Source organism: Tachyglossus aculeatus, chromosome Y3, assembly GCF_015852505.1.
Source record: "Tachyglossus aculeatus isolate mTacAcu1 chromosome Y3, mTacAcu1.pri, whole genome shotgun sequence".
NCBI lineage: Eukaryota > Metazoa > Chordata > Mammalia > Monotremata > Tachyglossidae > Tachyglossus > Tachyglossus aculeatus.
Genome location: NC_052095.1, coordinates 2581050 through 2608596, shown reverse-complemented (window position 1 = coordinate 2608596; position 27547 = coordinate 2581050). Strand labels below are relative to the sequence as shown.

The following is a 27547-nucleotide window of genomic DNA, read 5'->3' as shown; positions in this document are numbered from 1 at the left end:
TTCGCCGCTCTCGTACCACTAACCCACAGCCCTGGATCACTGCCACTGTCTGCCTCCTTCGCTCTTATGCTCGAACTGCCGAACGCTGCTGGCGAAAGTCTAAACACCATGCCAACCTCGTTCACTTCAAGTTTATCCTTTCCTGCCTTAACTCAGCCCTCTCCTCTGCCAGACAGAACTATTTCTCCTCCCTTATTGACACCCATCCCCATCATCCCCGCCAGCTCTTCCGTACATTCAACTCCCTTATCAGGCCCCCGGTTCTACCCCCTCCTCCTTCCCTCACCCTCAACGATCTGGCCTCCTAATTCATTAATAAAATTAAATCCATCAGGTCCGACCTCCCGAAAGTCACTCCCCACCCTTCTCCAACCCCCCGGCTCTCAACACACTCTGCTACTCTCCCATCCTTCCCAGCAGTATCCTCAGAGGAGCTCTCCTCCCTCCTCTCAAGTGCTACTCCGGCCATCTGTGCTTCTGACCCCATTCCCTCTCATCTCATGAAATCTCTCGCTCCGTCCCTTCTCCCCTCCTTAACTTCCATCTTCAACCGCTCACTCTCCAGTGGTTCCTTCCCCTCTGCCTTCAAACATGCCCATGTCTCTCCCATCCTAAAAAAACCCTCTCTTGACCCCACCTCACCTTCTAGTTATCACCCCATCTCCCTCCTACCATTCCTTTCCAGACTCCTTGAACGAGTCGTCTACATGCGCTGCCTCGAATTCCTCAACACCAACTCTCTCCTCGACCCCCTCCAGTCTGGCTTCTGTCCCCTACATTCCATGGAAACTGCCCTCTCAAAGGTCACCAATGACCTCCTGCTTGCCAAATCCAATGGCTCATACGCTATCCTAATCCTCCTCGACCTGCTGCCTTCGACACTGTGGACCACCCCTTCTCCTCAACACACTATCATCATCATCATCATCATCAATCATATTTATTGAGCGCTTACTGTGTGCAGAGCACTGTACTAAGGGCTTGGGAAGTACAAATTGGCAACATATAGAGACAGTCCCTACCCAACAGTGGGCTCACAGTCTAAAAGGGGGAGACAAAACCAAACATACTAACAAAATAAAATAAATAGAATAGATATGTACAAGTAAAATAAATAAATAAATAAATAGAGTAATAAATATGTACATATATACATATATACAGGTGCCGTGGGTAAGGGAAGGAGGTAAGATGGTGGGTTGGAGAGGGGGACGAGGGAGAGAGGAAGGAAGAGGCTCAGTCTGGGAAGGCCTCCTGGAGGAGCTGAGCTCTCAGTAGGGCCTTGAAGGGAGGAAGAGAGCTAGCTTGGCGGATGGGCAGAGGGAGGGCATTCCAGGCCCGGGGAATGACGTGGGCCGGGGGTCGATGGTGGGACAGGCGAGAACGAGGTACGGTCCAACCTTGGCTTCACAGACTCCATCCTCTCCTGGTTCTCCTCTTATCTCTCCTGTCGTTCATTCCCAGTCTCTTTTGCAGGCTTCTCCTCCCCCTCCCATCCCCTTACTGTGGGGGTTCCCCAAGGTTCAGTTCTTGGTCCCCTTCTGTTCTCGATCTACACTCACTCCCTTGGTGACCACATTCGCTCCCACGGCTTCAACTATCATCTCTACGCTGATGACACCCAAATCTACATCTCTGCCCTTGCTCTCTCCCCCTCCCTCCAGGCTTGCATCTCCTCCTGCCTTCAGGACATCTCCATCTGGATGTCTGCCTGCCACCTAAAACTCAACATGTCCAAGACTGAACTCCTTGTCTTCCCTCCCAAACCCTGCCCTCTCCCTGACTTTCCCATCACTATTGATGGCACTACCATCCTTCCCGTCTCACAAGCCTGCAACCTTGGTGTCATGCTTGACTCCCCTCTCTCATTCACCCCTCACATCGAAGCCATCACCAAAACCTGCCGGTCTCAGCTGAGCAACATTGCCAAGATCTGCCCTTTCCTCTCCATCCAAACCACTACCCCCCTGCTTGTTCAAGCTCTCATCCTATCCCTTCTGGACTACTGCATCAGCCTCCTCTCTGATCTCCCATCCTCGTGTCTCTCCCCACTTCAATCCATACTTCATGCTGCTGCCTGGATTGTCTTTGTCCGGAAATGCTCTGGGCATTTTACTCCCCTCCTCAAAAATCTGCAGTGGCTACCAATCAATCTGCGCATCAGGCAGAAACTCCTCACCCTCAGCTTCAAGGCTCTCCATACCTCGCCCCCTCCTACCTCACCTCCCTTCTCTCCTTCTACAGCCCAGCCCGCACCCTCCGCTCCTCTGCCGCTAATCTCCTCACCGTGCCTCGTTCTCGCCTGTCCCACCGTCGACCCCCAGGCCAGAACACCCTCCCTCCGCACATCCGCCAAGCTAGCTCTCTTCCTCCCTTCAAGGCCCTACTGAGTGCTCACCTCCCCCAGGAGGCCTTACCAGACTGAGCCCCCTCCTTCGTCCCCCCCTCACTCCCCTCTCCTTTCTCCCTGTCTCATCTCCTTCCCTTCCCCACAGCACCTGTATATATGTATATATGTTTATACATATTTATTACTCTATTTATTTATTTATTTTACTTGTATATATCTATTCTATTTATTTTATTTTGTTAATATGTTTGGTTTTTGTTCTCTGTCTCCCCCTTCTAGATTGTGAGCCCACTGTTGGGTAGGGACTGTCTCTATATGTTGCCAACTTGTACTTCCCAAGCGCTTAGTACAGTGCTCTGCACACAGTAAGCACTCAATAAATACGATTGATTGATTGATTGATTGATTGATTGATTTTATAAAATCGTTCAGGACATGTTTTTCCATTTCTCAGGAATCTCCAGTGGCTTCCCATTGAGCTCTGCATCAGTCAAAAACTCCTTACCATTTAAAGCCCTCGATCACTTTGTCCCTTCTTACCTCTACATCTAAATCTTCATCTCCTCCCCGTTCTCTCTCCCTCCATCCAGGCCCACATCTCCTGCCTTCAGGGCAACTCCATCTGGATGTCCTCCCACCCCCTAAAACTCAGCAAGACTCAATCCAAGACTGAGCTCCTTATCTTCCCTCCAAAACCCTGTCCTCTCCCTGACTTTCCCATCACTGTGGACGACACTACCATCCTTCCCTTCTCACCAACCCACAACCTTCGTGTTATCCTTGACTCTGCTCTCTCATTCACCCCACATATCCGATCTGTCACCAAAACCTGCCATTCTCACCTTCATAACATTTCTCACCTTCATAATATAACCAAAATCCGCTCTTTCCTCTCTATCCAAACCACTACCTTGTTAGAACCATCATTCATCATATCCCAACTGAATTACTGCATCAGCATCCTTTCTGCTCTCCTAGCCTCCTGTCTCTACCCACTTCAGTCTATACTTCACTCTGCTGCCTGGATTATCTTTCTACAGAAATGCTCTGGGCATATCACCCTGCCTCCTCAAAAATCTCCAGTGGTTGCCTATCAACCATCGAATCAAGCAAAAACTCCTCACTATTGGTTTCAAACCTCTTCATCACCTTGTCCCCTTCTACCTCACCTCTCTTCTGTCCTTCTACAGCCCAGCCCGCACACTCCACTTCTGTGCCACTAACCTCCTTATTGTGCCTCATTCTCACCTGGGCCAGCCTTCGGCCCCTGGACCACGTCCTACCTCTGGCCTGGAATGCCCTCCCTTCTCACATCTGCCGAACAAGCACATTTCCCCCCTTCAAAGAACTACTGAAAGATCACCTCCTGCAGGAGGCCTTCCCAGACTGAGCCCCACTTTTGCCCAGCTCCTTCTCTCCTCCCCATCACCCTTACTCCCTCCCTCTGCTCTACCCTGCTCCCTGCCCCACAGCACTTGTGCATATGCATACATATTTATTATTCTATTTTATTAATGATGTGTACATATCTATAATTCTACTTATTTACTTTCACGCTATTGATGCCTGTCCACTTGTTTTGTTTTGTTGTTTGTCTCCCCGCTTCTAGACTGTAAACCTGTTGGGTAGAGATTGTCTTTATTTGTTGCCAAATTGTACTTTCCAAGCACTTAGTACAATCCTCTGCACACATTAAGAACTCAGTAAATACGATTGAATATTCATATTGAATGAATACCTTACCTCGCTACTTTCCTATTACATCCTAGCCCTCACATTTCACTCCAATAATGGTAATTTTCCCACTATACCTTGTTTGATCTTGTCTATCTCACTGCTGACCTTTCACCCATGTCCTGCTTCTGTCCTGGAACCCCCTCCCTCCTCATATCTGACAGACAATTACTATTCTCCGGTTCAAAGTCTTATTGAAGGCATATTTCTTCCCATAGGTCTGTCCTGACTGAACCTTTCTTGCCTCTTCTCCCATTTCCTTCTGCAACACCCTGACTTGCTTCCTTTATTCATCCCTCCCTCCCAGCCCCATAGCCCTTATGTAGGTACCTGTAATTTATTAATATTAATGTCTGTCTTCCTTTCTAGAATGTAAGTTTCTTGTGGGCAGGGAATGTTTCTATTTCTTATTGTACTGTACTCTCCCAAGCACTTAGAAAAGTGCTCTGTTCACAATAAGTGCTCAATAAATAAAATTGAGTGAATGAATGAATATTAATCTTTGTGTCCCCTTTTAGACTGTAAGCCTGTTATGGCTAAGGGACATGCCTACAAAACTCTGATCTTTTGCTTAAGTTTGTGTGCTGTACACAGTGGGCATTCTATATATACCTTTAATTGACTGATTGATTGTTCAGAGGTCAGTAATCATAATGACCACTTAAATAACTATGTCAAATTCTAAAAATTCTATGGCTTTTTTGCTTTGGTGGGCACCATCCAAGAAGTGGGAAGTAGTGTGGCCTGATGAGTAAAATTATGGGCCTAGGAGCCAGAGGACCTGAGTTCTAAAAATAGGTCTGCCATTTGCCTGCTTGTATGATCTTGGGTAAGTCACTTAACTTCTCTTTGCCTCAGTTTCCTCAACTGCAAAATGGGGATTCAAGTATTCAAAACCTTTTCCTTCTTTTACTTAGACTGAGAGCCCCATGTAGGACTGTGGAGACTGTGTCCCACCTGAGTAATTTGTATCTACCCCAGTGCTTAGAACAGTGTTTGAAACATAGTAAGCTTTTAACAAATACCATAATAAAATAAAATGTTATGGAGGGAAAATCCTGCACGGTTTGGAGGACATTTCTATGTGGAAAGTTATTCCATCTACACCAATTCTCAAGTAATAATAATAATATGATGGTATTTGTTAAGTGCTTACTATTTGCCAAGCACTGTTCTAAGCACTGAACACTGTTCCAAGTATTGATCCAATAGCTGGATCAAGGTAACTTTACAAGGTAAACTTAGAACTCGTGACATTGCGATTAAAGAAAATGCGGAGACTAATGGCAGACACGCAGGATGAAGGAGGGCTGGGGGTAGGGAGGCGAAGGAAAACATGGGGGGATGGGTCAGAGCTTCTAATTGGCTCGTGGCTGCATCCCGAGAGAGTCACGTGGAGCAACCGTTGGCTGCCCCACGGACGGGGATGGTGGTGGTCAAGATGGCGGCGGAGCTTGTGGAGGCTAAAGTGAGTGAGTGGGAGGTGGGGGGTACGCGTGTAGGCTCCAGGGGAAAAAGGAAGAAAAGCGGAAACAAGGGGTAATGGCAACAACATCTTTGGCTCGATTAGATATTATTCTCCGTTCTGTTGTTGGGACAGGACTCACTGAGACCCGGGACCCCATTCCTCGTTACCTTACCATGATTTTCCTCTACCCTCTCCGGTGTGAGCCAACAGCCTCTGTACCTGCCCGCAAGAGAAGCTACCTCCCCCAAAGTCGTATTTTTTTTTCTGGCCTGCCCTAGTTTTTTCTCTTCATCTCTTTCTTGCCTCTTCACCTAGAAAGATTTTCTTGTAGATTTTCTCCTTTCTCCACTGCCGTAGGGCCCAGCCATAGGCTTTTGGCAGTACTTGCTGATTTCTTCCATGTATGTTAACGACTCATCATCATCATCATCAATCGTATTTATTGAGCGCTTACTATGTGCAGAGCACTGTACTAAGCGCTTGGGAAGTACAAATTGGCAACATATAGAGACAGTCCCTACCCAACAGTGGGCTCACAGTCTAAAAGGGGAAGACAGAGAACAAAACCAAACATACTAACAAAATAAAATAAATAGAATAGATATGTACAAGTAAAATAAATAAATAAATAAATAAATAGAGTAATAAATATGTACAAACAAGACTCCCAAGAAGACGGTACAGAACATAAACATATAGAGATTATATAGGAAGTTGCATGTTAATTTTTATTTGGCTTTCCCCACTGTTAAAGTTTTTCAAATTTTGTTGATGAATTGTAGAGTCAAGCACCATTTTTCCATTACCTCTACCAGCCCACCCAAAATGCAAGGGAGAAACAAGTGAAATTTAATTAGTGTCGAAACTTGACTTTCCCGACTTTCCCCATTTCCTTTCTTCATTTTTTCATAGTTTTCTCTCTTCCCTTCGTTTCAAACCTCTTCAGAGCATTTTCTTCAAACCTTGTTAGGAATAACTGAATTATTTAAATCTTTAGTGGTGCAGATATGCGTCAAATATCAGGTTAAACACAAAACGTAATGTTTTGATTATTGATTACTTGATTATTTTGAACACACTTTAGAGAATTAGTACGTTGTATCATAAAACCGTAATCTTTATTGAAATTTTTTGGTTATTATCTCTGGTGTGATTTTCTTAATGTTAGAACCCAATTGGTGCATTAATTCTTCAATCGTATTTATTGAGTGCTTACTGTGTGCAGAACATTTGTACTAAGCGCTTGGGAAGTACAAATAGGTAACAAATGGGCTCACAGTCTAGAAGGGGGAGACAGACAACAAAACAAAATAAGTAGACAGGTGTCAATGCCATCAGAACACAACACATACTGTGGTGCCCTGTGGTGCACAACACATATTGTTGATTGGTTGGGGATAATAAAATAAAGTTACTTTTTAGGGAAATTCGTTATTACCAATATTACTAGTGGAGAGCCTAGGTTTGGGAGTCAGAGGTCATGGGTTCTAACCCTAGGCACGCCACTTGTCAGTTTGACTGTGGGCAAGTCACTTCTCTGTGACTGAGTTACCTCATCTGTAAATTGGGGATGAAGACTGTGAGCCCCACGTGGGACAACCTGATCATCTTGTATCCCCACCAGTGCTTAGAACAGTGCTTCACACATAGTAAGTGCTTAAGAAATACCATTATTATTATTACTATTATTATAATGATATATGGAGGATTAAAAATATACATGCTGGGTTTATCCTGGGGAAATTTTAATCTCTTTAACTTGGCTCAAATTGTTAGGCTCTTTTAGATTATTATTTGTGATATTAGAGAGTCTTATATTAGGGTCACTAATCGTAATTTGGGGAAAAAAATTGGATTAAACACAGAATGTTAAATATCAGTTTAAAAATGATTCCCTGATTTAGAAAATTTGAGAGAAATATGAATTCAGTTAAAATCTGAGTTGAAAGTATGGAATTATCAAATAAAATCTGGATACTTTAAAAAATATCAGTACTTTTGTTAAATAGCAAAATTTTGTGAGTAGACTCGTTCAAAACTTTAAGGAGAATTGTAAGATTAAGACAAGGCCTTGCAGTTGGCCCAGTTTTGTATGTCAGTTAATTAATCATATTTATTGAGCATTTACTACATGCAGGGCACTGTACTAAGAGCTTAGGAGAGTAGTTGGAACCATACAATATCAATTAGAAACATAACAGTCTTTTTTAGAAATGTGAATTGTTCTCAGGAGACATACCATGGGAGTAATTAGTTTTGTAATCTTTTTGACTATCAACACCAATGTGTTAATTACTGTAAAATTTATTTCATTCCTCAAAGGCATGTATGGCCAAGAGGCCTTCCCTGATTAAGCAGTGTGGCTCAGTGGAAAGAGCCCTGGCTTTGGAGTCAGAGGTCTTGTGTTCAAATCCCAGCTCCACCAATTGTCAGCTCTGTGACTTTGGGCAAGTCACTTAACTTCTCTGAGCCTCAGTTACGGTATTGTCCACAAACACTACTTTAGGTATTCCTTGGGCAGATGCTCAAGAGTTAGTTACTAGTAACAAATACTGCTCTCAGTTACGGTATTGTCCACAAACACTACTTTAGGTATTCCTTGGGCAGATGCTCAAGAGTTAGTTACTAGTAACAAATACTGCTCTCCAGTAGAACTTTACAACCTTTCTAAATAAGGCTTTTCCATTTATCAATATAATAATAATATGTTACTAATATATCTGCATGTATGTTTTATTTATATTAATGTCTGTCTACCCTCTAAACTGTTAGCTTGTTGTGGGCAGAAATGTGTCTGTAATTATATTGTACTCTCCAGCTTTGTACACAGTAAGTGCTCAGTAAATATGATTGAATGAATGAAATGAATGAATAATCAGTCATATTTATTGAGAGCTTCATATGTGCAGAACATTGAACAAAGTCCTTGGGAGAGCACGGTACACAGAATTAGCAGAAATGTTCATGTGCATTTGAAAACCCAGGGATTGGGAGTTTGCAGGGCCAAGGGGTTATGCGTATTTCATAATGTGTTACTGGTGATATTTTCCATAGTATTTAATAATGATAATGATGGCATTTGTTAAGTGCTTACTATGTGCCAAGCGCTGTTCTAAGTGTTGGGGGGGTTACAAGGTAATCAGGTGGTCCCGCATGGGGCTCACAATCTTAATCCCCGTTTTCCAGATGAGGTCACTGAGGCCCAGAGAAGTGAACTGACTTGCCCAAAGTCACACAGCAGGCTAGTGGCGGAGCAGGGATTAAAACCCACGGCCCCTGACTTCCAAGTTCGTGATCTTTCCACTGAGCCACACTGCTTCTCTATTTGTATGTATTTGTTTACATACTCAGATTTGCGGCCATTCCCATATCATTACACCCAGTCACTTCAAGTAAGACAATACCTTCCCAGCCCCCTCGTATCATCCTCCCTTCCTGCTGTCCCCAATTGCAAAGTTTTTTTCTTCTCATGGCTCACATTCTGCTCTGTCTGTGTCTCTGTCTCTCACTCACTTATTATATGCCAGGCACTGTACTAAGTTCTTTCTTTCAACTCCCATGTGCTTCAGTCAGTCCTGGTATCTTTTGATCACTTCCTGTGTAAAAAGCACTGTTCTTAGGCCTTGGGAGAGTACAGTACAGGGTTGGTAGACCTGTTCCCTGTCCACAAGGAGCTTACAGTTTAAAGGGGAGACAGACATTCATATAAATAAATAAATTATGGATGTGTACATAGGTGCTGTGGGGCCATGGGTAGGATGAAGGAAGAGGGAGCAGAGAAAAAGGAGGCTTAATCAGGGAAGCACTCTTTTAGAGGAGATTCAGGCTCTTTGTGGGTAGAGAATATGTCTTTTATATTATATTGTACTCTACCAAGCACTTTACACAGTACTCTGCACCCAGTAAGAACTCAATAAATCAAACAATCTTATTTAATGAATCTGTATTATGTGCAGAGAACTGTATTAAGTGCTTGGGAGAGTACAGTACAACAGGATTAACATTCATGTTCCCTACCCATAACATGCAATATGACTGATTGATTTTTAATAAGGTTTTGAAAGTGGGGGAAAGTTGTGAACTGTGATACCAGGAGTGGGAGGGAGTTCTAAGCCAGAGGGTTATTTGGATAAAGGGGTCTTTTGGGGACTGTCTCTGTGAACAAATCCAGGTCATTCAGGTACAATCAATCAATCAATCAATCGTATTTATTGAGCGCTTACTGTGTGCAGAGCACTGTACTAAGTGCTTGGGAAGTACAAGCTGGCAACATATAGAGACAGTCCCTACCCAACAGTGGGCTCACAGTCTAGAAGGGGGTGACAGAGAACAAAACCAAACATACTAACAAAATAAAATAAATAGAATAGATAGGTAGAAGTAAAATAAATAAATAAATAGAGTAATAAATATGTACAAACATATATACATATATACAGGTGCTGTGGGGAAGGGAAGGAGGTAAGATGGGGGGATGGAGAGGGGGACGAGGGGGAGAGGAAGGAAGGGGCTCAGTCTGGGAAGGCCTCCTGGAGGAGGTGAGCTCTCAGTAGGGCCTTGAAGGGAGGAAGAGAGGTACAAGAGAAAAGGATCAAGACCAAACAGCATTAATGAAATCTCTCAAGTTCAGGCTGAAGGGAATTGAGAAAGGGAAGGATTCCAGGTAGGATTTTTATTGTTTGTTAAAGAAGACCTTTAAGGTTGATTCTGATGTTTTTAAAACATCATCAAGTAGATATTAAGAACTGCTGTGTGATGATGACACTAGCGACCTGGTGTATCAACTTCCCATTTTGAGTATGAGGACAAACTTGGGGCAGGGTGGTGGATGGTGGGACATTAAAGAAAGGATATTTAGGTGCAGCATGGAGGGATGAGGGGAAGGAAAAATGGGGATGAGGGGAAGAAAAAATGGGTATGAGGAGAAAAAGTGGGGAGTAGAAGGGGTAGGAAGAAAAGGGAAGAGGGCTAGGAAAAAAGGGTTGTGGGGGGAGAAGGAGAACTGTGGAAAGAAAAGATTGAGGAAAAGTAGACACCTCCCCGCCTCATCCCACCTAGTCTAGGGTATCCATGGGATCAAGGTGAGGATCACTGAGTAGCCAATTTCTAATCTATTTTAATAATTATTTCCCCTTGTATCAATCAATCATTAGTATTTATTAAGTGCTTTCTATGTGCAGAGCCTAGTATTAATTAAGCACGTGAGAGAGGACAACCCAACAGAATTAGCAGACATGTTCTCTGCTTTTAATGAGCTTGCAGTCTAGAAGGGGAATACGGACATTAATATATAGGTTATAAGCTCTTTGTGGCCTGGGGTTATGACTACCAACTGGGTTGAATGGTACTTTTCCAAACACTTAGTACAGTGTTCTACATAAAGCAAGTACGCAATAAATGTCACTGATAGACTGAGTTTCCATATCTCTGCCTTAACAGTCTCAAAAAAAGATTATAATTGAACTGCATGGATATATAGATATGAAGTCATAAAATAGTCTTAATATGGGTAAAATTTCCTGCATTTTGGGGATTTCTAGGTTAACAGAAAGGAGTCGGAAAAAGGACTGAAAAATAATACCTGTGAGGGGCTGTCAGGATTCAGTTCTTATGTTCTTCAGTTCTTTAGTTCTGTAGTTCGTAGTTCTTTATAGTTCTTTAGTTCAGTTCAGTTCTTCATTTCTTTATGTCTTCTTCCTTGGGGAGCCTATAAATTTCCAATTCCAGCTCTATCCAGATTTCCCTAAACCCAACCTCCTTCTCTATTTCTTTCAGCCTTCAGAACATTTCTCTTTGGATTCCCTGTTGCCATCTCAGATAGCACTTGTCAAAAACTGAACTCATCTTCCTTCTGAAGCCTCTTCTCCTGCTGATCTTCCAGTCACCATTAACGCATCACCATCTTACCTATTTCATGAACCTGTCAACTTATTTCTCATCTCCTTCAACAAAGCATTCTGTCAATTACCAACACTTCCCATTTCCAGCTTCACAATTGTAAACTCTGTCATTTCTCTATTAATGTCTGTCTCCCCGTTTAGACTGTTACCTCGCTACCTCATCATCATCAATCGTATTTATTGAGCGCTTACTATGTGCAAAGCACTGTACTAAGCGCTTGGGAAGTACAAATTGGCAAACGTATTATTCTGTACTTTCCCTATCATTTAGTACAGTACTGTGCACACTATGCTCAGTAAATATGATTGATTCATTATATCCAAACTGCTACATGCTGACTTCCAGTGGGCAGAGAATGTGTCAACTAACTTTATTATATTACACTTTCCCAAGGTTTAGTGCCATGCTTGCACACAGTAAAAGCACTCAGTAAATACTGTTGATTAATCCACAGTATTAAGTCCAAGCACTTATAATTGCCATCTAGGTGATCTCATTAGCCATCTCATTGGCCTTCCTGTCACCAGCCTCTCTCCTCTCTAGTCCATTCTTCACTTGACTACTCAAATCACTTTTCTTAAGTATCATTCTGTGTCTGCCTCTACTCTCCTTTAAAACCTTCAACCACTGCCCAGCTGTCTCTGAAACAAATCCCCTTTCTAATCCAGAAGACTACAGTGTCACCATCTTCAAATTCTTGCAAAAGTCACATCCTCTCCAGGAAGCAATTTCCTGAGTAATTGGGTGTAGTTGGTTTCTTCTTGTTCCACAATGCTGCTTTCATGAAATCCTGTATTGCATCCCTCTCCCTTCCTTTGCACCCACACTGTCCACCTAATTTCAGGTACCTGTTGCTGCTGTTTACCACCCTCCAGGTTCCACCTTCAACTTTCTGAATCATTTTCACTTTTCTTCTTTTTCTGTCCATCCCTGCATTGATCCTCAGGGACTTCAATATCCCTTTGAGTATTTCTAACATCCTTTCCACTGCCCACTTCTCTCTTGTTTATTCATTCATTCATTCATTCAATTGTGTTTATTGAGCTCTTACTGTATGCAAAGCACTATACTAAGGTTTGGGAGAGTACATTGCTCAATAACACAAACTTGCAGCTCTACCCCATTTTACCCATTCACCAACTAGGCCACATTTTCGATCTCATCGTCTCTACTCATTGTACAGTCTGTGACTTCAGCAACTCTGAAATCCTATTCTTCAGCCACAGACTCCTGACCTGCATTCTCTAAAACAGATAATGGTAATATTTGTCACGCTGTTACTGTATGTCAAGCACAGTTCTAAAGGGAGGGGTAGATATAATTTAATCAGTTTGGACACAGTCCCTGGACCACACACTGCTCACAGTTTTAGGAGGAGAGAGATTTGGTATTGAATCCCCATTTTATGGATGAGAAAACTAAGACACAGAGAAGTTAAATGTCATGCCCATGGCCACAAAACGGGCAAGTGGTTGAGCTGGGATTTGAACCCTGGTCTTCTGACTCATTCATTCATTTATTCATTCATTCAGTCATTTTTATTGAGCACTTACTGTGTGCATAGCCATGTAGCACGTGCTTGGAAGTAGAACAATAGAGACAATCCTTGTCACAGTGGAATCACAGTCTGTAGGTGGGGAGACAGACATCAATGCAAGTAAACAGGCATCAACATAAATAAATAGAATTATAGGTATAAGCATAAATTATGTGAGGTGGGGAGAGGGGAGAAGAGTAAATGGAGCAAGTCCTAGTGTGGTGGAAGGGAGTAGAGGTGAGGAAAAGTGGGGACCCTCAGCACTGTGCTATTTCAGTTAAGCCATGCCACTTCCCCAATAAACTTTTTCCCACAAATCTGTCTTGTACCTCTGCAGAGACCTATGGTCTGTTTGCCCCTTCCAATTTTCTGAAGTTGTCTTGCCCCATGTGGTTTCCATACATAATCTACTTTCTCTTGCACACAATTCTACACCCTCAACACAGCTCTCTCAACTGAACTCAGTTCTATCTTTCCCTATCCCTCTGCCAACCTCGTGTCTTCAGTCTAAAACCTGGATCATCACCACAGTTTCTTCACTCTTCTGCTTGAAGCTGTGGAGCATTGCTGGAGGAAATACAGGCACCCCACTGACCTTGTCAGCCTTAAACATTCTCACCTGCTGTTATCTTTACCCAGCAACAATTCTCCGTCCTGGAAGGAGTGTATCTGTTCACTGTTGTATTATACTCTCCCCAACACTTTGTACATTGCTTTGCACCCAGTAAGCACTCAATAAATACAAATAAGTGATTGAGTGAATTTACCTCCATGCTGCTGCCCTCAGCAGCAGTTTCAGATTTTTAACTCCCTCCTCAAATCCTCTGGCCTCACCAGTGCCCCATCTCTTGACTCTAGTGACTTGGCTATGAATTTAGTTCATAAAATTGAAACAATATAGGGAGGTCTTTGCAAAGTCTCCGTTGCTTCTCTCCAGTGTCTCCTTCCTGTTCCTTCTTTTACTCTCCTTTCCTTCCCAGCACTATCTCAAGTGGAGAGCACCAATCTCCTCTCAAATTATACCCGTCCAATCCCATCCCTTCAATCCTTATCAAAGAAATTGCCCTCTTGATCCTTCCCTGAAAGTAATATTCAGCTTTTCACTTTCCAGTGACCCCTTTCCCACCTCAAACATACTCATATATTCCCTATTCTATAAAAAGCCCTCCCTTGTCCCTTTCACACCTTCTAGTTATCACTATCTCCCTACTACCATTCATTTCCAAACTTCTTAAGTAAGGTATCTACACTTGCTGCCTCCATTTCTTCTCCTCCAATTCTGTTATATTTTATACCCGCAATTCGGCTTCCACCCAATTCAGTCCATGAAAATAATAATAATCATAATATTAATAATGATGGTATTTGTTATGTGCTCACTATGTGCCAGGCACTGTACTACGCATTGAGCTGGTTAGCAGCCTGTCTACTTGTTTTTTGGTTTGTTTTAATCTTTCTCCCCCTTCTAGACTGAGACCGTTGTTGGGTAGGGACTGTCTCTGTATGTTGCCGATTTGTACTTCCCAAGTGCTTAGTACAGTGCTGTGCACACAGTAAGTGCTCAATAAATACAATTGAATGAATGAATGAATGAATGGTTAGAAGCAAATTGAGATGGCCAGAGTCCCTCAGCTGGGTCTCACAGTCTCAATCCCCATTTTACAGATGAGTTAACTGAGGCACAGAGAAGTGAAGTGACTTGCCCAAGGTCAACAGCAGACAAGTGGGGGAGCCGGGATTAGAATCCATGTCCTGATTACCAGGCCCGTGCTCTATCCACCAGTGACCTCTTTACTATCCCAATCTTCCTGACATCTCAGCTGCGTTTGACACTGTGGACCACCTCTTTCTCCTGGAAACATCAAGTAATAATAATCATGATGGCATTTATTAAGTGCTTACTATGTGCAAAGCACTGTTCTAAGCACTGGGGAAGTTACAAGGTGATCAGATTGTCCCAAAGGGGGCTCACAGTCTTAATCCTCATTTTACAGATAAGGTAACTGAGGCACAGAGAAGTTAAATGACTTGCCCAAAGTCACACATCTGACAAGTGGCAGAGCTGGGATTTGAACCCAAGACCTCTGACTCTGAAGCCCGGGCTCTTTCCACTGAGCCACACTGCTTCTTAATCAAGCAATCAATCATATTTATTGGGCTTACTATGTTCACAGCATTGTAACTAAGTGCTTAGGGGAGTACATTAAACAGATATGTAGGTAAGTCCACTTCATCCCCCGGGCCTGGAATGCCCTCCCTCTGCCCATCCGCCAAGCTAGCTCTCTTCCTCCCTTCAAGGCCCTGCTGAGAGCTCACCTCCTCCAGGAGGCCTTCCCAGACTAAGCCCCTTCCTTCCTCTCCTCCTCGTCCCCCTCTCCATCCCCCCATCTTGCCTCCTTCCCTTCCCCACAGCACCTGTATATATGTATATATGTTTGTACATATTTATTACTCTATTTATTTATTTATTTTACTTCTACCTATCTATTCTATTTATTTTATTTTGTTAGTATGTTTGGTTTTGTTCTCTGTCTCCCCCTTTTAGACTGTGAGCCCACTGTTGGGTAGGGACTGTCTCTATATGTTGCCAATTTGTACTTCCCAAGCGCTTAGTACAGTGCTCTGCACATAGTAAGCGCTTAATAAATACGATTGATGATGATGATGATGATGATTCTGTGGGGTTAGGGCTGGGTTGAATATCAAATATCCAAAGGTCTGTGGATCCAAGTGCATAATGTGTCTCCCTCTTCTAGACTGTGAGCCCATTGTTGGGTAGAGACTGTCTCTGTATGTTGCCGACTTGTTTATCCCAAGTGCTTAGTACAGTGCTCGGCACACAGTAAGCGCTCAATAAATACAATTGAATGAATGAATGAACAGATTTGGTAGACACATTCCTTGCCAACAACAAGCTTACAGTTTAGAGTTACAGCTGACTTGTACTGGTGATGTTAAGAAGCAGCATAGTTTCATGGAAAGAGCCGGGCTTGGGAATCAGAGGTCATGGGTTCTAATCCCAGCTCTGCCACTTGTCAGTTGTGTGACTTTGGGCATGTCACTTAACTTCTCTGTGCCTCAGTTACCTCATCTGTAAAATGGGGATTAAGACTGTGAGCCCCATGTGGGACAACCTGATTACCGTGCATTTCCCCCTGTACTTAGAATAGTGCCTGGAACATAGTAAGCACTTAACAAATACGATTATTATTATTATTTCACCAAAATTGTCCTCTCCTGGTTCTCCTAACTCTATAAATGCTTTCTTTCTCTTTTGCAGGACTCTAACTGCTTTCCTTCTCAGTCTCTTTTGCAGGATTCTATCTCACACACTCTAACCCTGGGAATCGCTCAAGGCTCAATTCTAGGTCCCCTTTATTCTCCCACTACATATATTCCCCTCCAGAAGCCATCCACTCCTGTGAGTGGAATTTACCTACTCATCATCACTAGTCACTGTGCAGTCTTTATTCTCAACAACTCTGAAATCTCTCTCTCCTACCCCAGCCTCCTTCCCTACCATCTGCCCCTAACACCTGCTCCTCACAGATATGTCCAGTCCCCCGACATAGCCCTCTGATCTTTTGACCCCATCCAGTTTTCTGAAGTTATCATGCCCCATTTAGTCTTCATACCCAAACTACCTTCCCTTGATGACCAAATTGACACCCTCAACACCACCCTTTCTACTGAACTCGACTCACACTCTCAACTGTCCCTTGATCTCATACACCAACCCACAGTCCTGTATCACCTCCACAGTCTGCTTTCTTCATTTCTGTTCATGAGCCACAGAATGCTGTTTTTGGAAATCCAGATGTCAGGCCGCCTTTCTCCACGGCTGCATTAACTTGCCTTTTTTTAAATAGTATTTGTTAAATGCTCATTATCTCAGGCATTGCACTAAGCACTGGTGTAGATACAACCAGTCCATGTCCTACATAGGGCTAACAGTATTAATCCTTGTTCTAGAGATTCATTAATTCATTCATTTGTACTTATTGGGCACTTACTGTGTGCAAAGCAGTGTATTCAGCACTTGGGAGAGTACAGTATAACACAAACAAACACATTTCCTGCCCACAGCAAACTCATCAGAGGGGAGACAGACATTAAAATTAAAAAAAAAAATAAACAAAAAATAAACAAGTGACATATACCAATATACCAAATATATACATATACCAATATACATATACATATACCATATACCAATATACCAAAAAATAAACAAACACAAAATAAACAAGTGACATATACCAATATATACATATTCATTCATTCATTCAGTTGTATTTATTTAGTGTTTACTGTGCGGAGCACTGTACTAAGCACTTGGAAAGTACAGTTCGTACTGTGATGAGATAAGTGAGGCATAGAGAAGTCAAGTGACTTGCCCAAGGTCACACAGCAAACAAGCAGACAAGTAGTCGAGCCAAGATTAGAACCCGGGACCTTCTGGCCCTTTCCACTGCCTGGCATCATTATTCCTTCATCCTCATTGACCCATATGCAATTCCCTGACTAGTTATTCCAGACATTTAACTCTCTTCTTAAATTTCGCATGTCTCACCTTCTGTAACCATTGCTCATAATGAACAGGCCATGGTTTTAGGAGAATTGAAACAGTCAAGTGTGATCACCCTCAAATCTCCCCTTCTTGTCTCCAGTCTATCTCTCCTCCTGCTCCTTCTTCAACTCTCCCATATTTCCCATCAATATCTCAAGAGAAGATCTCCTTCTTCCTTTCACAATCTACCACTTCTACCTGGAGCTCAGACTCCATTCCTTCACACCTTATCAAAGCTGTTGCACCCGAGCTGTTACTACAGTGCCTGGCACATACTGCTTAACAAATACTGCAATTAGTTAATAGTTGTCATAGACTGTAGGCTTGTGGGCAGGGAATGTGGCCATTTACTATTATATTGTATTCTCCCCAGTGCTTAGTACAGTGCTCTACCCCAAAAAAGTGCTCAATAAATACAGATGACTGACTATTATTATTATTATTACTACTACTACTACTACTACTACTAATAATAATAATAATGAGATAGTTTGGATGAAGAGGAAAGGGCAGATTTTAGTGATGTTGTGAAGGTTGAACTGACAGGATTTAGTAATAGATTGAATATATGGGTTAAGTGAGAGAAAGGAATCGAGGATAATGCCAAAGTTACAAGCTTGTGAGACAGGCAGGAAGATGGTTCTGCCTACATTGAACAGAAAGTCAGGGAAAGGATGGGGTTTGGTGGGAAGATGGGTGTTCTGTTTTTGACATGTTAAGTTTGAGGTGACAATAGGGCATCCAAGTAGACATCTCTACTGAAGGCAGGAGGAAATGCGAGATGGCAGAGAGATCAGGGCAGGAGATTTAGATTTGGAAATCATCCACAAAGAGCTGGTATTTGAAGCCATGGGAGCAAATTAGTTCTCCAAGGAAGTGGGTGTAGATGGAGAATCGAAGCGGACCCAGAACTGAACCTTGAGGGTCACCCACAGTTAGGGGGTGGAGGCAGATTGAGCAGCCAGAGAAATAAGAGGTTAACCAGGAGAGGACAGTGACAGTGAAGCCAAGGTTAGGTAATGTTTCCAGGAGAAGGGTGAGGTCAGCAGTGTCCAAGGTAGTTGAGGGGTCAAAGAAGACTAGGATGGAGTAGAGGCTGTTGGGTTTGAGAAGATGGAGATCATTTGTGATCTTTGAGACGGTGATGGAAGCCAGATTGGAGGGAGTCAGGAGAGAATTGGAGAAGAGGAACTTAAGACAGCAAGCTTAGACAACTAGCTGAAGGAATTAGAAGAGGAATGGTAGAAGGGAGATGGGGCAGTAACTTGAGGGAGTCATGCAGTCAATGGAGGGTTTTTTTAGAATGGGAAGACATGAGCGTGTTTGAAAGCAGCAGGAAAGAAGCCACTGGAGAATGAACTGTTGAAGAATGCTATTAAGGAGGGAAGAAGGGAGAGGTCAAGTGTTTTGATAAAGTGAAGGAATGGGGTCAGATGAGGGGGTGGATTTTGAGAGAAGGAAGGAGTTCTGTAGAGGTACTGCTGGGAAAGATGGAAGAGGGGGCCGGAAGGGGAGGCTACTGAAGAGGGGCAGGGGAGATTTGAGGGAGCTCATATCTGATGGTTTCAATTTTCTCAATAAATTTGGTTCCAGGTCACTGGAAGCAGGGGTTGGGGAATGTGTGGATGTAGAGAGTTTGAGGAGGGAGTTAAAATGGCTGGAGCATCTGGTAAGCTTAAATGAGTGTTGATGTCAGTAAGGATGGAGAAATAATTTTGCTGGTCAGAGAGAGCTCACAAGGATGAACTTGAGGAAGATGAGTTTTGACTGACATCTAGATTTCCGCAATAGCACTCTGCTGCTCGTGCACAGGAGTGAAGAAATTGGTCTGTGGAAGTGATCCGGGGCTGTGTGTTAGTGGTAAGAGAATGCTGACAAGATAAGGGAGCAAGTGAGTTGGGTTTAATTGGATGGTATTGAGGCTGTCAATTTGGTCTTCAAGGGACGGAGTATGGAGGCAAAATGGGCATAATGAGTTGAGAAAATTGGATGGGGTCAAAAGATCTGAGGTCTCTTTAGGGGAAGAGGATAGATTTGCAGGGAGGGGTGTGTGGGAGAGAAGGCAGGTGAAGAGGTTGTGGTCAGATAGAGGGATTACAGACTTAATGAAGATAGTGGTTTTTCAAGTGATTGCAGTTGTAGAGGACAAAGGTAGGGAAATGAGAAATTAGGAAGAATTTCCTGGAGGAGTTGTGATTTTAGTAGAGGTTTGATGAATAGTGGTCTGCTGGATGAGAAGAATCATCTGTGGCTCTGAAGGAGTCATTAGACTATCTCCCCTGGTGCAAAACTATTATGACCAGTCAATCAATATATCAGTAGTATTTACTGAAAACAAACTATGTGCAGAGCACTGTATTAAGTGCTTGAAAGTACAGTTGGTAGACACATTCCCTGCCCACCAGAAGTTTACAGTCTAGAAAGGGAGACATATATTAAACTAGCAAATACATTGCATATATAACAAGCATATATTAAACTAGCACACTTCCCCCCTTCAAAGCCCTACTGAAAGCTAACTTCATCCAGGAGGCCTTCCCAGACTGTCCCCCTTTTCCTCTTCTCTCTCTCCCCTCTCCCTTGCCCCAACTTGCTCCATTTGCTCTGTCCCCCTCCCCATAGCACTTGTGTATATGCATATTTATAATTCTATTTCTATTAATAATGGGTATATATTATAATTCTTTTTATTTATAATTACGTTACTGATGAGATGGAGGTAAGGAAGTGGAGTCAGTGGATTCTCAAACTCAGTGTGAGAAGTTTGGATAAGAGTAGAGACAGTGAGGCAGTGCCCTAAATGGAAGGTGCTGTGGGATTCAGGGAGTCTTTTTTAGTAAAGGGCATAGGTTGGTTTGTTGGAAGGTAGAGGATTTGGAACTGTCAGATATTGGGCTGAAAATGGCATTGTGGAATAAAAGGGGTGAGGATACAAATTTATTTTGAAGCCTAGCAGGGTTAGGGGGAGAGGCCCACGTAGAAGGGGTGAATTTTGAGTCAGGTGAGTGATTACTTTTGACATGGTTAGGAAAGATAAAAGAGAGTGGATGTGGGGAACTTAGAAAGTGGGAAATAAGGGGGAGGCTGTTGTAAACTTAGCCTGATAAAAAAGAGTGGAATCTCAGCCTAAAAATATTATAAACGTACTTATCTACCATTATTACCTGCCATCTACCAATATTAATACCATTATTATTATCTGATTCTGTTGGACTGTGGAGTTTCTCAGTGGCTTAAAATGGGACACACAGCCCTAACACCTGAACTGGTGGGAGTTTGGAGTTGAAGTAGTAGCAGCATAGTCTGGGAAAACGAAATTCAAATGTAACTGTAGCTCTTTCCTATGGTATTCAGTTGAATAGACCCTCCAGTTACTTTTTTGGAATCGCCAAGTCTAATAATAATGTGGTATTTGTTAGTGCTTTTACTGTATTTCAAGCATTGCACTAAATGTTAATGTAGCTATAAGATGATAAGGTCAGACACAGCCCCTGTACCAAATCGGGCTCATTGCCTAAAAGAGATGGAAAGCAGATATTGATATCCCATTTTAGAAGCCCACAGGAGTGAATTAACTTGCCCAAGGTCACATCAGACAGGCGGCATGAGCCAGGATTAGAACTGGTTTCTCTTTACACCAAGATCCGTGTTTTTTCTAGAAGGCTAGTCCGCTTTTCACAAAATCATGCTGGTTTGCTATTTACATCAGCCCAGAAAGCGATCCTGTTTTGTTTTCTAAAAGAAGAAATTTTACTTAGTTTAAACCATGTCAAAATAATCAGAGAGGCCTCTGACAACATTTTAGAGCTGTTATTTTATGGCAGGACCAGCAACTTTTTGGAGTAGAAGAGTAAAACCAAACAAAACTCTTGAGCAAGTTGATTCACAAACTGGAATCAGTTTAACTGTATAGTCTCCCTGGCATGTTACATGTTTGCTTTATTAGCAAAAGCTGTTTCTACCACGGGAATAACAAAGAGAAGTGGATGGGAAATGGGAGAGAAAAACAAAGTGAGAGGGAAGGGGAGGATCAACAGTGAGAGGAAGTAGTGGGAAAAAATAAGAATATAGGGAGAGGAAGTAAAAAGAAAGAGAAGAATGGTAGAAGGGAAGGAAAAGGACAGAGGGAGTCATAATGCCTCATAATGGTCAGCCTTAGAGGGTAAGAAAGGCACAGGAGCCAGCTACTTCTTTCTCATCTTCCATGTTGAATACGTTAGCATTTTGCTGTGGAGGTAGACTAATGGCATCACTCTCAGAGTGTTGAGTTCACAGGTAGAAGCGTATGCCAAGATCCATGTTTGGTTCTAGTCCTATATAGTTTGTAAGCCACAGGTTCTCAACACCTATCCCAGGCTGTTGAATACTATTAAAGGGCAGGATTCTCAGAAAACTTGAAGAATAGTAGGTATTTTCCAACATTCCACTTTAACACTCCAAATGCTTGACTTATATAGTGTCTAGGGAATTGAGTTTCCTCTAATAATAAAAGTGTTTTTTTTGTATGTGACTTGCTTTTCTATAGAATATGGTGATGAGTTTTAGAGTCTCAGATCTTCAGATGCTCCTGGGTTTTGTTGGACGAAGTAAGAGTGGACTTAAACATGAGCTTATCACCAGGGCTCTGCATCTAGTTCAGTTTGAATGCAGTCCTGAAGTCTTCAAGAAAATTAAGGAACTCTATGAGGCACGCTATATCAAGACGAATTCAGCACACTCACACCAATCCCGGGACAATTTTGCTAAAAATTCAACATATGACCAGAGTAGCAGAATTTCTAGAATGGTTGTATCTGCTCCCAGCATCAGCAATCCTGTGATCTATGGAAAATACCTTAATGACTTGGGACAATTACCCTCTGAAGTAAAGCCAGAAGTTCAGCTAGTAGAACTGCCCTTCTTCAGTACCTTGGATGAATTGCTGAAACCAACAGAGTTAGGTAAGTCACTGTGTTGTCTTTCAAATTGCCGGGTGATTAGGGCAGTGCTTAATAGATGTTTAAAGTAATGTGGTCATTGCGGATGAAGGAACCTAAGAATTTAGAAGTGATATTTCACTTCATGAATTTAGAAGTGATACTTCATGTCAGATATTTTTCTCCATTCTGTAAATTATTTGTTTTCAGGTTAGCATTTGTCAACCCTCATCAACCTGAATTAAATATGTTCAATGATTATTAATGCTCATCATGGGTATTTTGTTGCTTTTTAAAATTAATTAAACTAATTTTATTTTGCAACACTGTCTTTCCTAGTATTCTGATGACTTAGGGTTCTGTATTACAGGTTTCACTATGATAACAGTGACATCTTCCTGGTGTGTAATACTTGTTGCTGGCACTGTCTGGTGCCTGGTTGCTCTTGTCTTCTTACAAAACACATTTTCCTTTTCTTGATTGCAATTCACAATTGTTTTTTTCTCTGACAGTTGGCTCCCAGGTTTCAACTGGGATGAAACATTGTCTGAGACTCCATTTATTCTGTCGTTAAAAGTTTCTTCTGTCTTCTTTTCTGTTGGTTTTCCCGTTTTCAGCTCACTGTTGATGAGCTGTTTGTGTTCTGTGGGCACTGTCATCCATTCTCTTCAAATGCCGCCCCACCTGTTGCAACTGCTTCAATTCCTTGAAGCAAGGAGACTGACTTAATTTTAGGACTTCCTTGTTTGTTGTCCTGTTGTCCTTTGATGTTAAGTATAGTACGTAGTTGGGCTAGCAGAACTGTTCAGTAAATTGGATGTGGCATTTATGGAAATTCATGTTGCACAACTATAAAAAGGCTGAGCAATACCACAATTTTTTATATATGGTTACACTTTTTCATAGCCTCTCACATGACATACTAAAACTTTCTTGGCTTTTGCATCAGGTTGGTGGATATTGGTATTGTAGTAAACTATTTTCCATGTGCATAATAGGTAGGCCTGGAAAGAAAGGCTAGAGAAGACCTGAAAATTGAACAAAAATACCTTGAAAAATCCATGTTAACACTTGGAGAAGTTAATAATAAATAGTCACTGTTGGCTCATCATTTAGGTGGAATTATGCCTAAACATAATAGTAACATTCATTCATTGGATTTGTACCCTTGATTCACTCCTCCCTCAGCCCCTTCATTCATTCATTCATTCAGTCGTATTTATTGAGCGCTTACTGTGTGCAGAGCACTGTACTAAGCACTTGGGAAGTACAAGTCGGCAACATATAGAGACAGTCCCTATCAATCAATCAATCAATCGTATTTATTGAGCGCTTACTATGTGCAGAGCACTGTACTAAGCGCTTGGGAAGTACAAATTGGCATCACATAGAGACAGTCCCTACCCGATAGTGGGCTCACAGTCCAAAAGGGGGAGACAGAGAACAGAACCAAACATACCAACAAAATAAAATAAGTAGGATAGAAATGTACAAGTAAAATAAATAAATAAATAAATAAATAAACAGAGTAATAAATATGTACAACCATATATACATATATACAGGTGCTGTGGGGAGGGGAAGGCGGTAAGGCGGGGGGATGGAGAGGGGGACGAGGGGGAGAGGAAAGAAGGGGCTCAATCTGGGAAGGCCTCCTGGAGGAGGTGAGCTCTCAGCAGGGCCTTGAAGGGAGGAAGAGAGCTAGCTTGGCGGATGGGCAGAGGGAGGGCATTCCAGGCCCGGGGGATGACGTGGGCCGGGGGTCGATGGCGGGACAGGCGAGAGCGAGGTACAGTGAGGAGATTAGTGGTGGAGGAGCGGAGGGTGCGGGCTGGGCAGTAGAAGGAGAGAAGGGAGGTGAGGTAGGAGGGGGCGAGGTGATGGAGAGCCTTGAAGCCCAGGGTGAGGAGTTTCTGCCTGATGCGCAGATTGATCGGTAGCCATTGGAGGTTTTTGAGGAGGGGAGTGATATGTCCAGAGCGTTTCTGGACAAAGATAATCCGGGCAGCAGCATGAAGTATGGATTGAAGTGGAGAGAGACACGAGGATGGGAGATCAGAGAGAAGGCTAGTGCAGTAGTCCAGACGGGATAGGATGAGAGCTTGAATTAGCAGGGTAGCGGTTTGGATGGAGAGGAAAGAGCGGATCTTGGCAATGTTGCGGAGCTGAGACCGGCAGGTTTTGGTGACGGCTTGGATGTGAGGGGTGAATGAGAGAGCGGAGTCGAGGATGACACCAAGGTTGCGGGCTTGTGAGACGGGAAGGATGGTAGTGCCGTCAACAGAGATGGGAAAGTCAGGGAGAGGACAAGGTTTGGGAGGGAAGACAAGGAGCTCAGTCTTCGACATGTTGAGCTTTAGGTGGCGGGCGGACATCCAGATGGAGATGTCCTGAAGGCAGGAGGAGATGCGAGCCTGGAGGGAGGGGGAGAGAGCAGGGGCAGAGATGTAGATCTGGGTGTCATCAGCGTAGAGGTGATAGTTGAAGCCGTGGGAGCGAATGAGGTCACCAAGGGAGTGAGTGTAGATTGAGAACAGAAGGGGACCAAGCACTGAACCTTGGGGAACTCCCACAGTAAGAGGATGGGAGGGGGAGGAGGAGCCTGCAAAAGAGACTGAGAAAGAACGACCGGAGAGATACCCAACAATGGGCTCACAGTCTAGAAGGGGGAGACAGACAACCAAACAAAACAAAACGAAGTAACAGACCAGAATTGATGGAGTCTACAAACCCTAGTAATTTGAAGATGAGTAAAATAATGGATTTTGGCCAGTGGGAATTTCCAGATTCCCCACCACTTCAAGTAAACAGCTCATGTGTGAAGTATTCCATGCAACTGCCATGATTCATTCATTTATTCATTCATTAAATTGTATTTATTGAGCGCTTACTGTGTGCAGAGCACTGTACTAAGCTTTTGGGAAGTACAGTTGGCAACATATAGAGACGGTCCCTACCCACCAACGGGCTCACAGTCTAGAAGGGGGAGACAGACAACAAAACAAAACATGAAGACACGTGTCAAAACCGTTAGAATAAATAGAATTATAGCTATATGCACATCATTAATAAAATAAATAGAATAGTAAATATGTACATGTAAAATAAATAGAGTAATAAATCTGTACAAATATGTATACAAGTGCAGTGGGGAGGGGAAGAAGGTAAGGCGGGGGGGTTGGGGAGGAGGAGAGGAAAAAGGGGGCTCAGTCTGGGAAGGTCTCCTGGAGGAGGTGAGCTCTAAGTAGGGCTTTGAGGAGAGGAAGAGAGCTAGTTTGGCGGTTGTGTGGAGGGAGGGCATTCCAGGCCAGGGGAAGGATGTGGGCCAGGGGTCGACAGTGGGACATGCGAGAATGAGGCACAGTGAGGAGGTTAGTGGCAGAGCAGTGGAGGGTGCAGGCTGGACTGTAGAAGGAGAAAAGGCAGGTGAGGTAAGAGGGGGTGAGGTGATGGAGACCCTTGAATCCGAGAGTAAAGAGTTTTTGCTTGAATCATAGGTTGATAGGCAACCACTGGAGATTTTTCAGGAGAGGATTGACATGCCCAGAGCATTTCTGTACAGAGATAATCCGGGTAGCAGAGTGAAGTATAGACTGAAGCAGAGAGAGACAGGAAGATGGGGATCAGAGAGGAGGCTGATGCGGTAATCCAGTTGGGATAGAATTAGGGATCGAACCAGAAAGGTAGCAGTTTGGATGGAGAGGAAAGGGCGGATCTTGACGTTGTTGTGGAATTGAGACTGGCAGGTTTTGGTGATGGATTGGATGTGTGGGGTGAATGAGAGAGCGGATTCAAGGATGATACCAAGGTTGCAAGCTTGTGAGATGGGAAGGGTAGTAGCGCTGCCTACAGTCACGGGAAAGTCAGGGAGAGGACAGGGTTTGGGAGGGAGGGTAAAAAGCCCAGTGTTGGACATGTTGAATTTTAGATGGCCGGCAGACATCCAAATGGAGATGTCCTGAAGGCAGGAGCGGATATGAGCTTGGAGGGAGGGAGAGAGAGGGGTGGAGTTGTAGATTTGGGTGTCATCAGTGTAGAGATGATAGTTGAATTCATGGGAGTGAATGAGTTCACCAAGGGAGGTAGTATAGATAGAGAACAGAAGGGGACAAGAACTGAGAAGGGGACAAGAACTGACTCCTGAGGAACCCCTCCAGTAAGGGGATAGGAGGGGGAGGAGGAAGGAGACTGAGAATCAATGGCCAGAGAGATAAGAGGAGAACCAGGAGAGGACAGAGTCTGTGAAATCCAGGTTGGATAGTGTGTTGAGGAGAAGGGGGTAGTCCAGTGTCGAAGGCAGCTGAGAGGTCAAGGAGGATTAGGATAGAGAAGGATCCATTGGATTTGGCAAGAAGGAGGCCATTGGTGGCCTTTGAGTTGGCAGTTTTGGTGGAGTGTAGGGGATGGAAGCCAGATGTTAAAGGTAGTTATTCTTCCGGCATGGGCAGCCTTGTAACAGAGCCCAGGACACTATTAATGACACCATGTCAACCTGATTAGCGTATGCCTACCTCAAGCACTTAGTTCAGTACCTGGCACGTAGTAAGCACTAAACAAATGCTAGGGAAGCAGCATAGCTCAGTGGAAAGAGCACGGGCTTTGGAGTCAGAGATCATGGGTTCAAATCCCGGCTCCACCACTTGTCAGCTGTGTGACTTTGGACAAGTCACTTAACTTCTCTGGGCCTCAGTTACCTCATCTGTAAAATGGGGATTAAGACTGTGAGCCCCCCGTGGGACAACCTGATCACCTTGTAAACTCCCCAGCATTTAGAACAGTGCTTTGCACATAGTGCTTAATAAATGCCATTATTATTATTTTATTATTTTATAAAAATAACAATATCATTATATTATGTATCTGATCATTTATAATATGCAAATATCATAATTGTTGTTTTGATTCTTGTTCTTGTTATTAGGAAGTTAGTGTGTATTACTTAACGAGGGGCTGCAAGATTGGAGTATTTGTGATCCCTCGAACTTGCTGCCTGTTTCTCTATAAAGTCTGCATCTTTCCAAAGCACCAGGTCTATTAGGTTTTTTTGTTTGTTTGTTAGTTTGTTTTTAAA

At 43.2% G+C, this 27547-nt stretch overlaps 1 protein-coding gene across 1 annotated transcript in view; it reads left to right on the top strand.

Moving 5' to 3' along the window:
• Positions 1-5507: 5507 nt before the first annotated feature.
• The window catches only part of LOC119946727 (E3 SUMO-protein ligase PIAS4-like), a 64963-nt gene continuing 42923 nt past the window's right edge, over positions 5508-27547 (top strand). The window contains exons 1-2 of the mRNA XM_038768145.1: positions 5508-5552; positions 22086-22500. Coding sequence (XP_038624073.1) covers positions 5511-5552; positions 22086-22500 — 457 coding nt within the window. The 5' untranslated portion in view covers positions 5508-5510. The remainder of the gene's footprint in view (positions 5553-22085; positions 22501-27547) is intronic.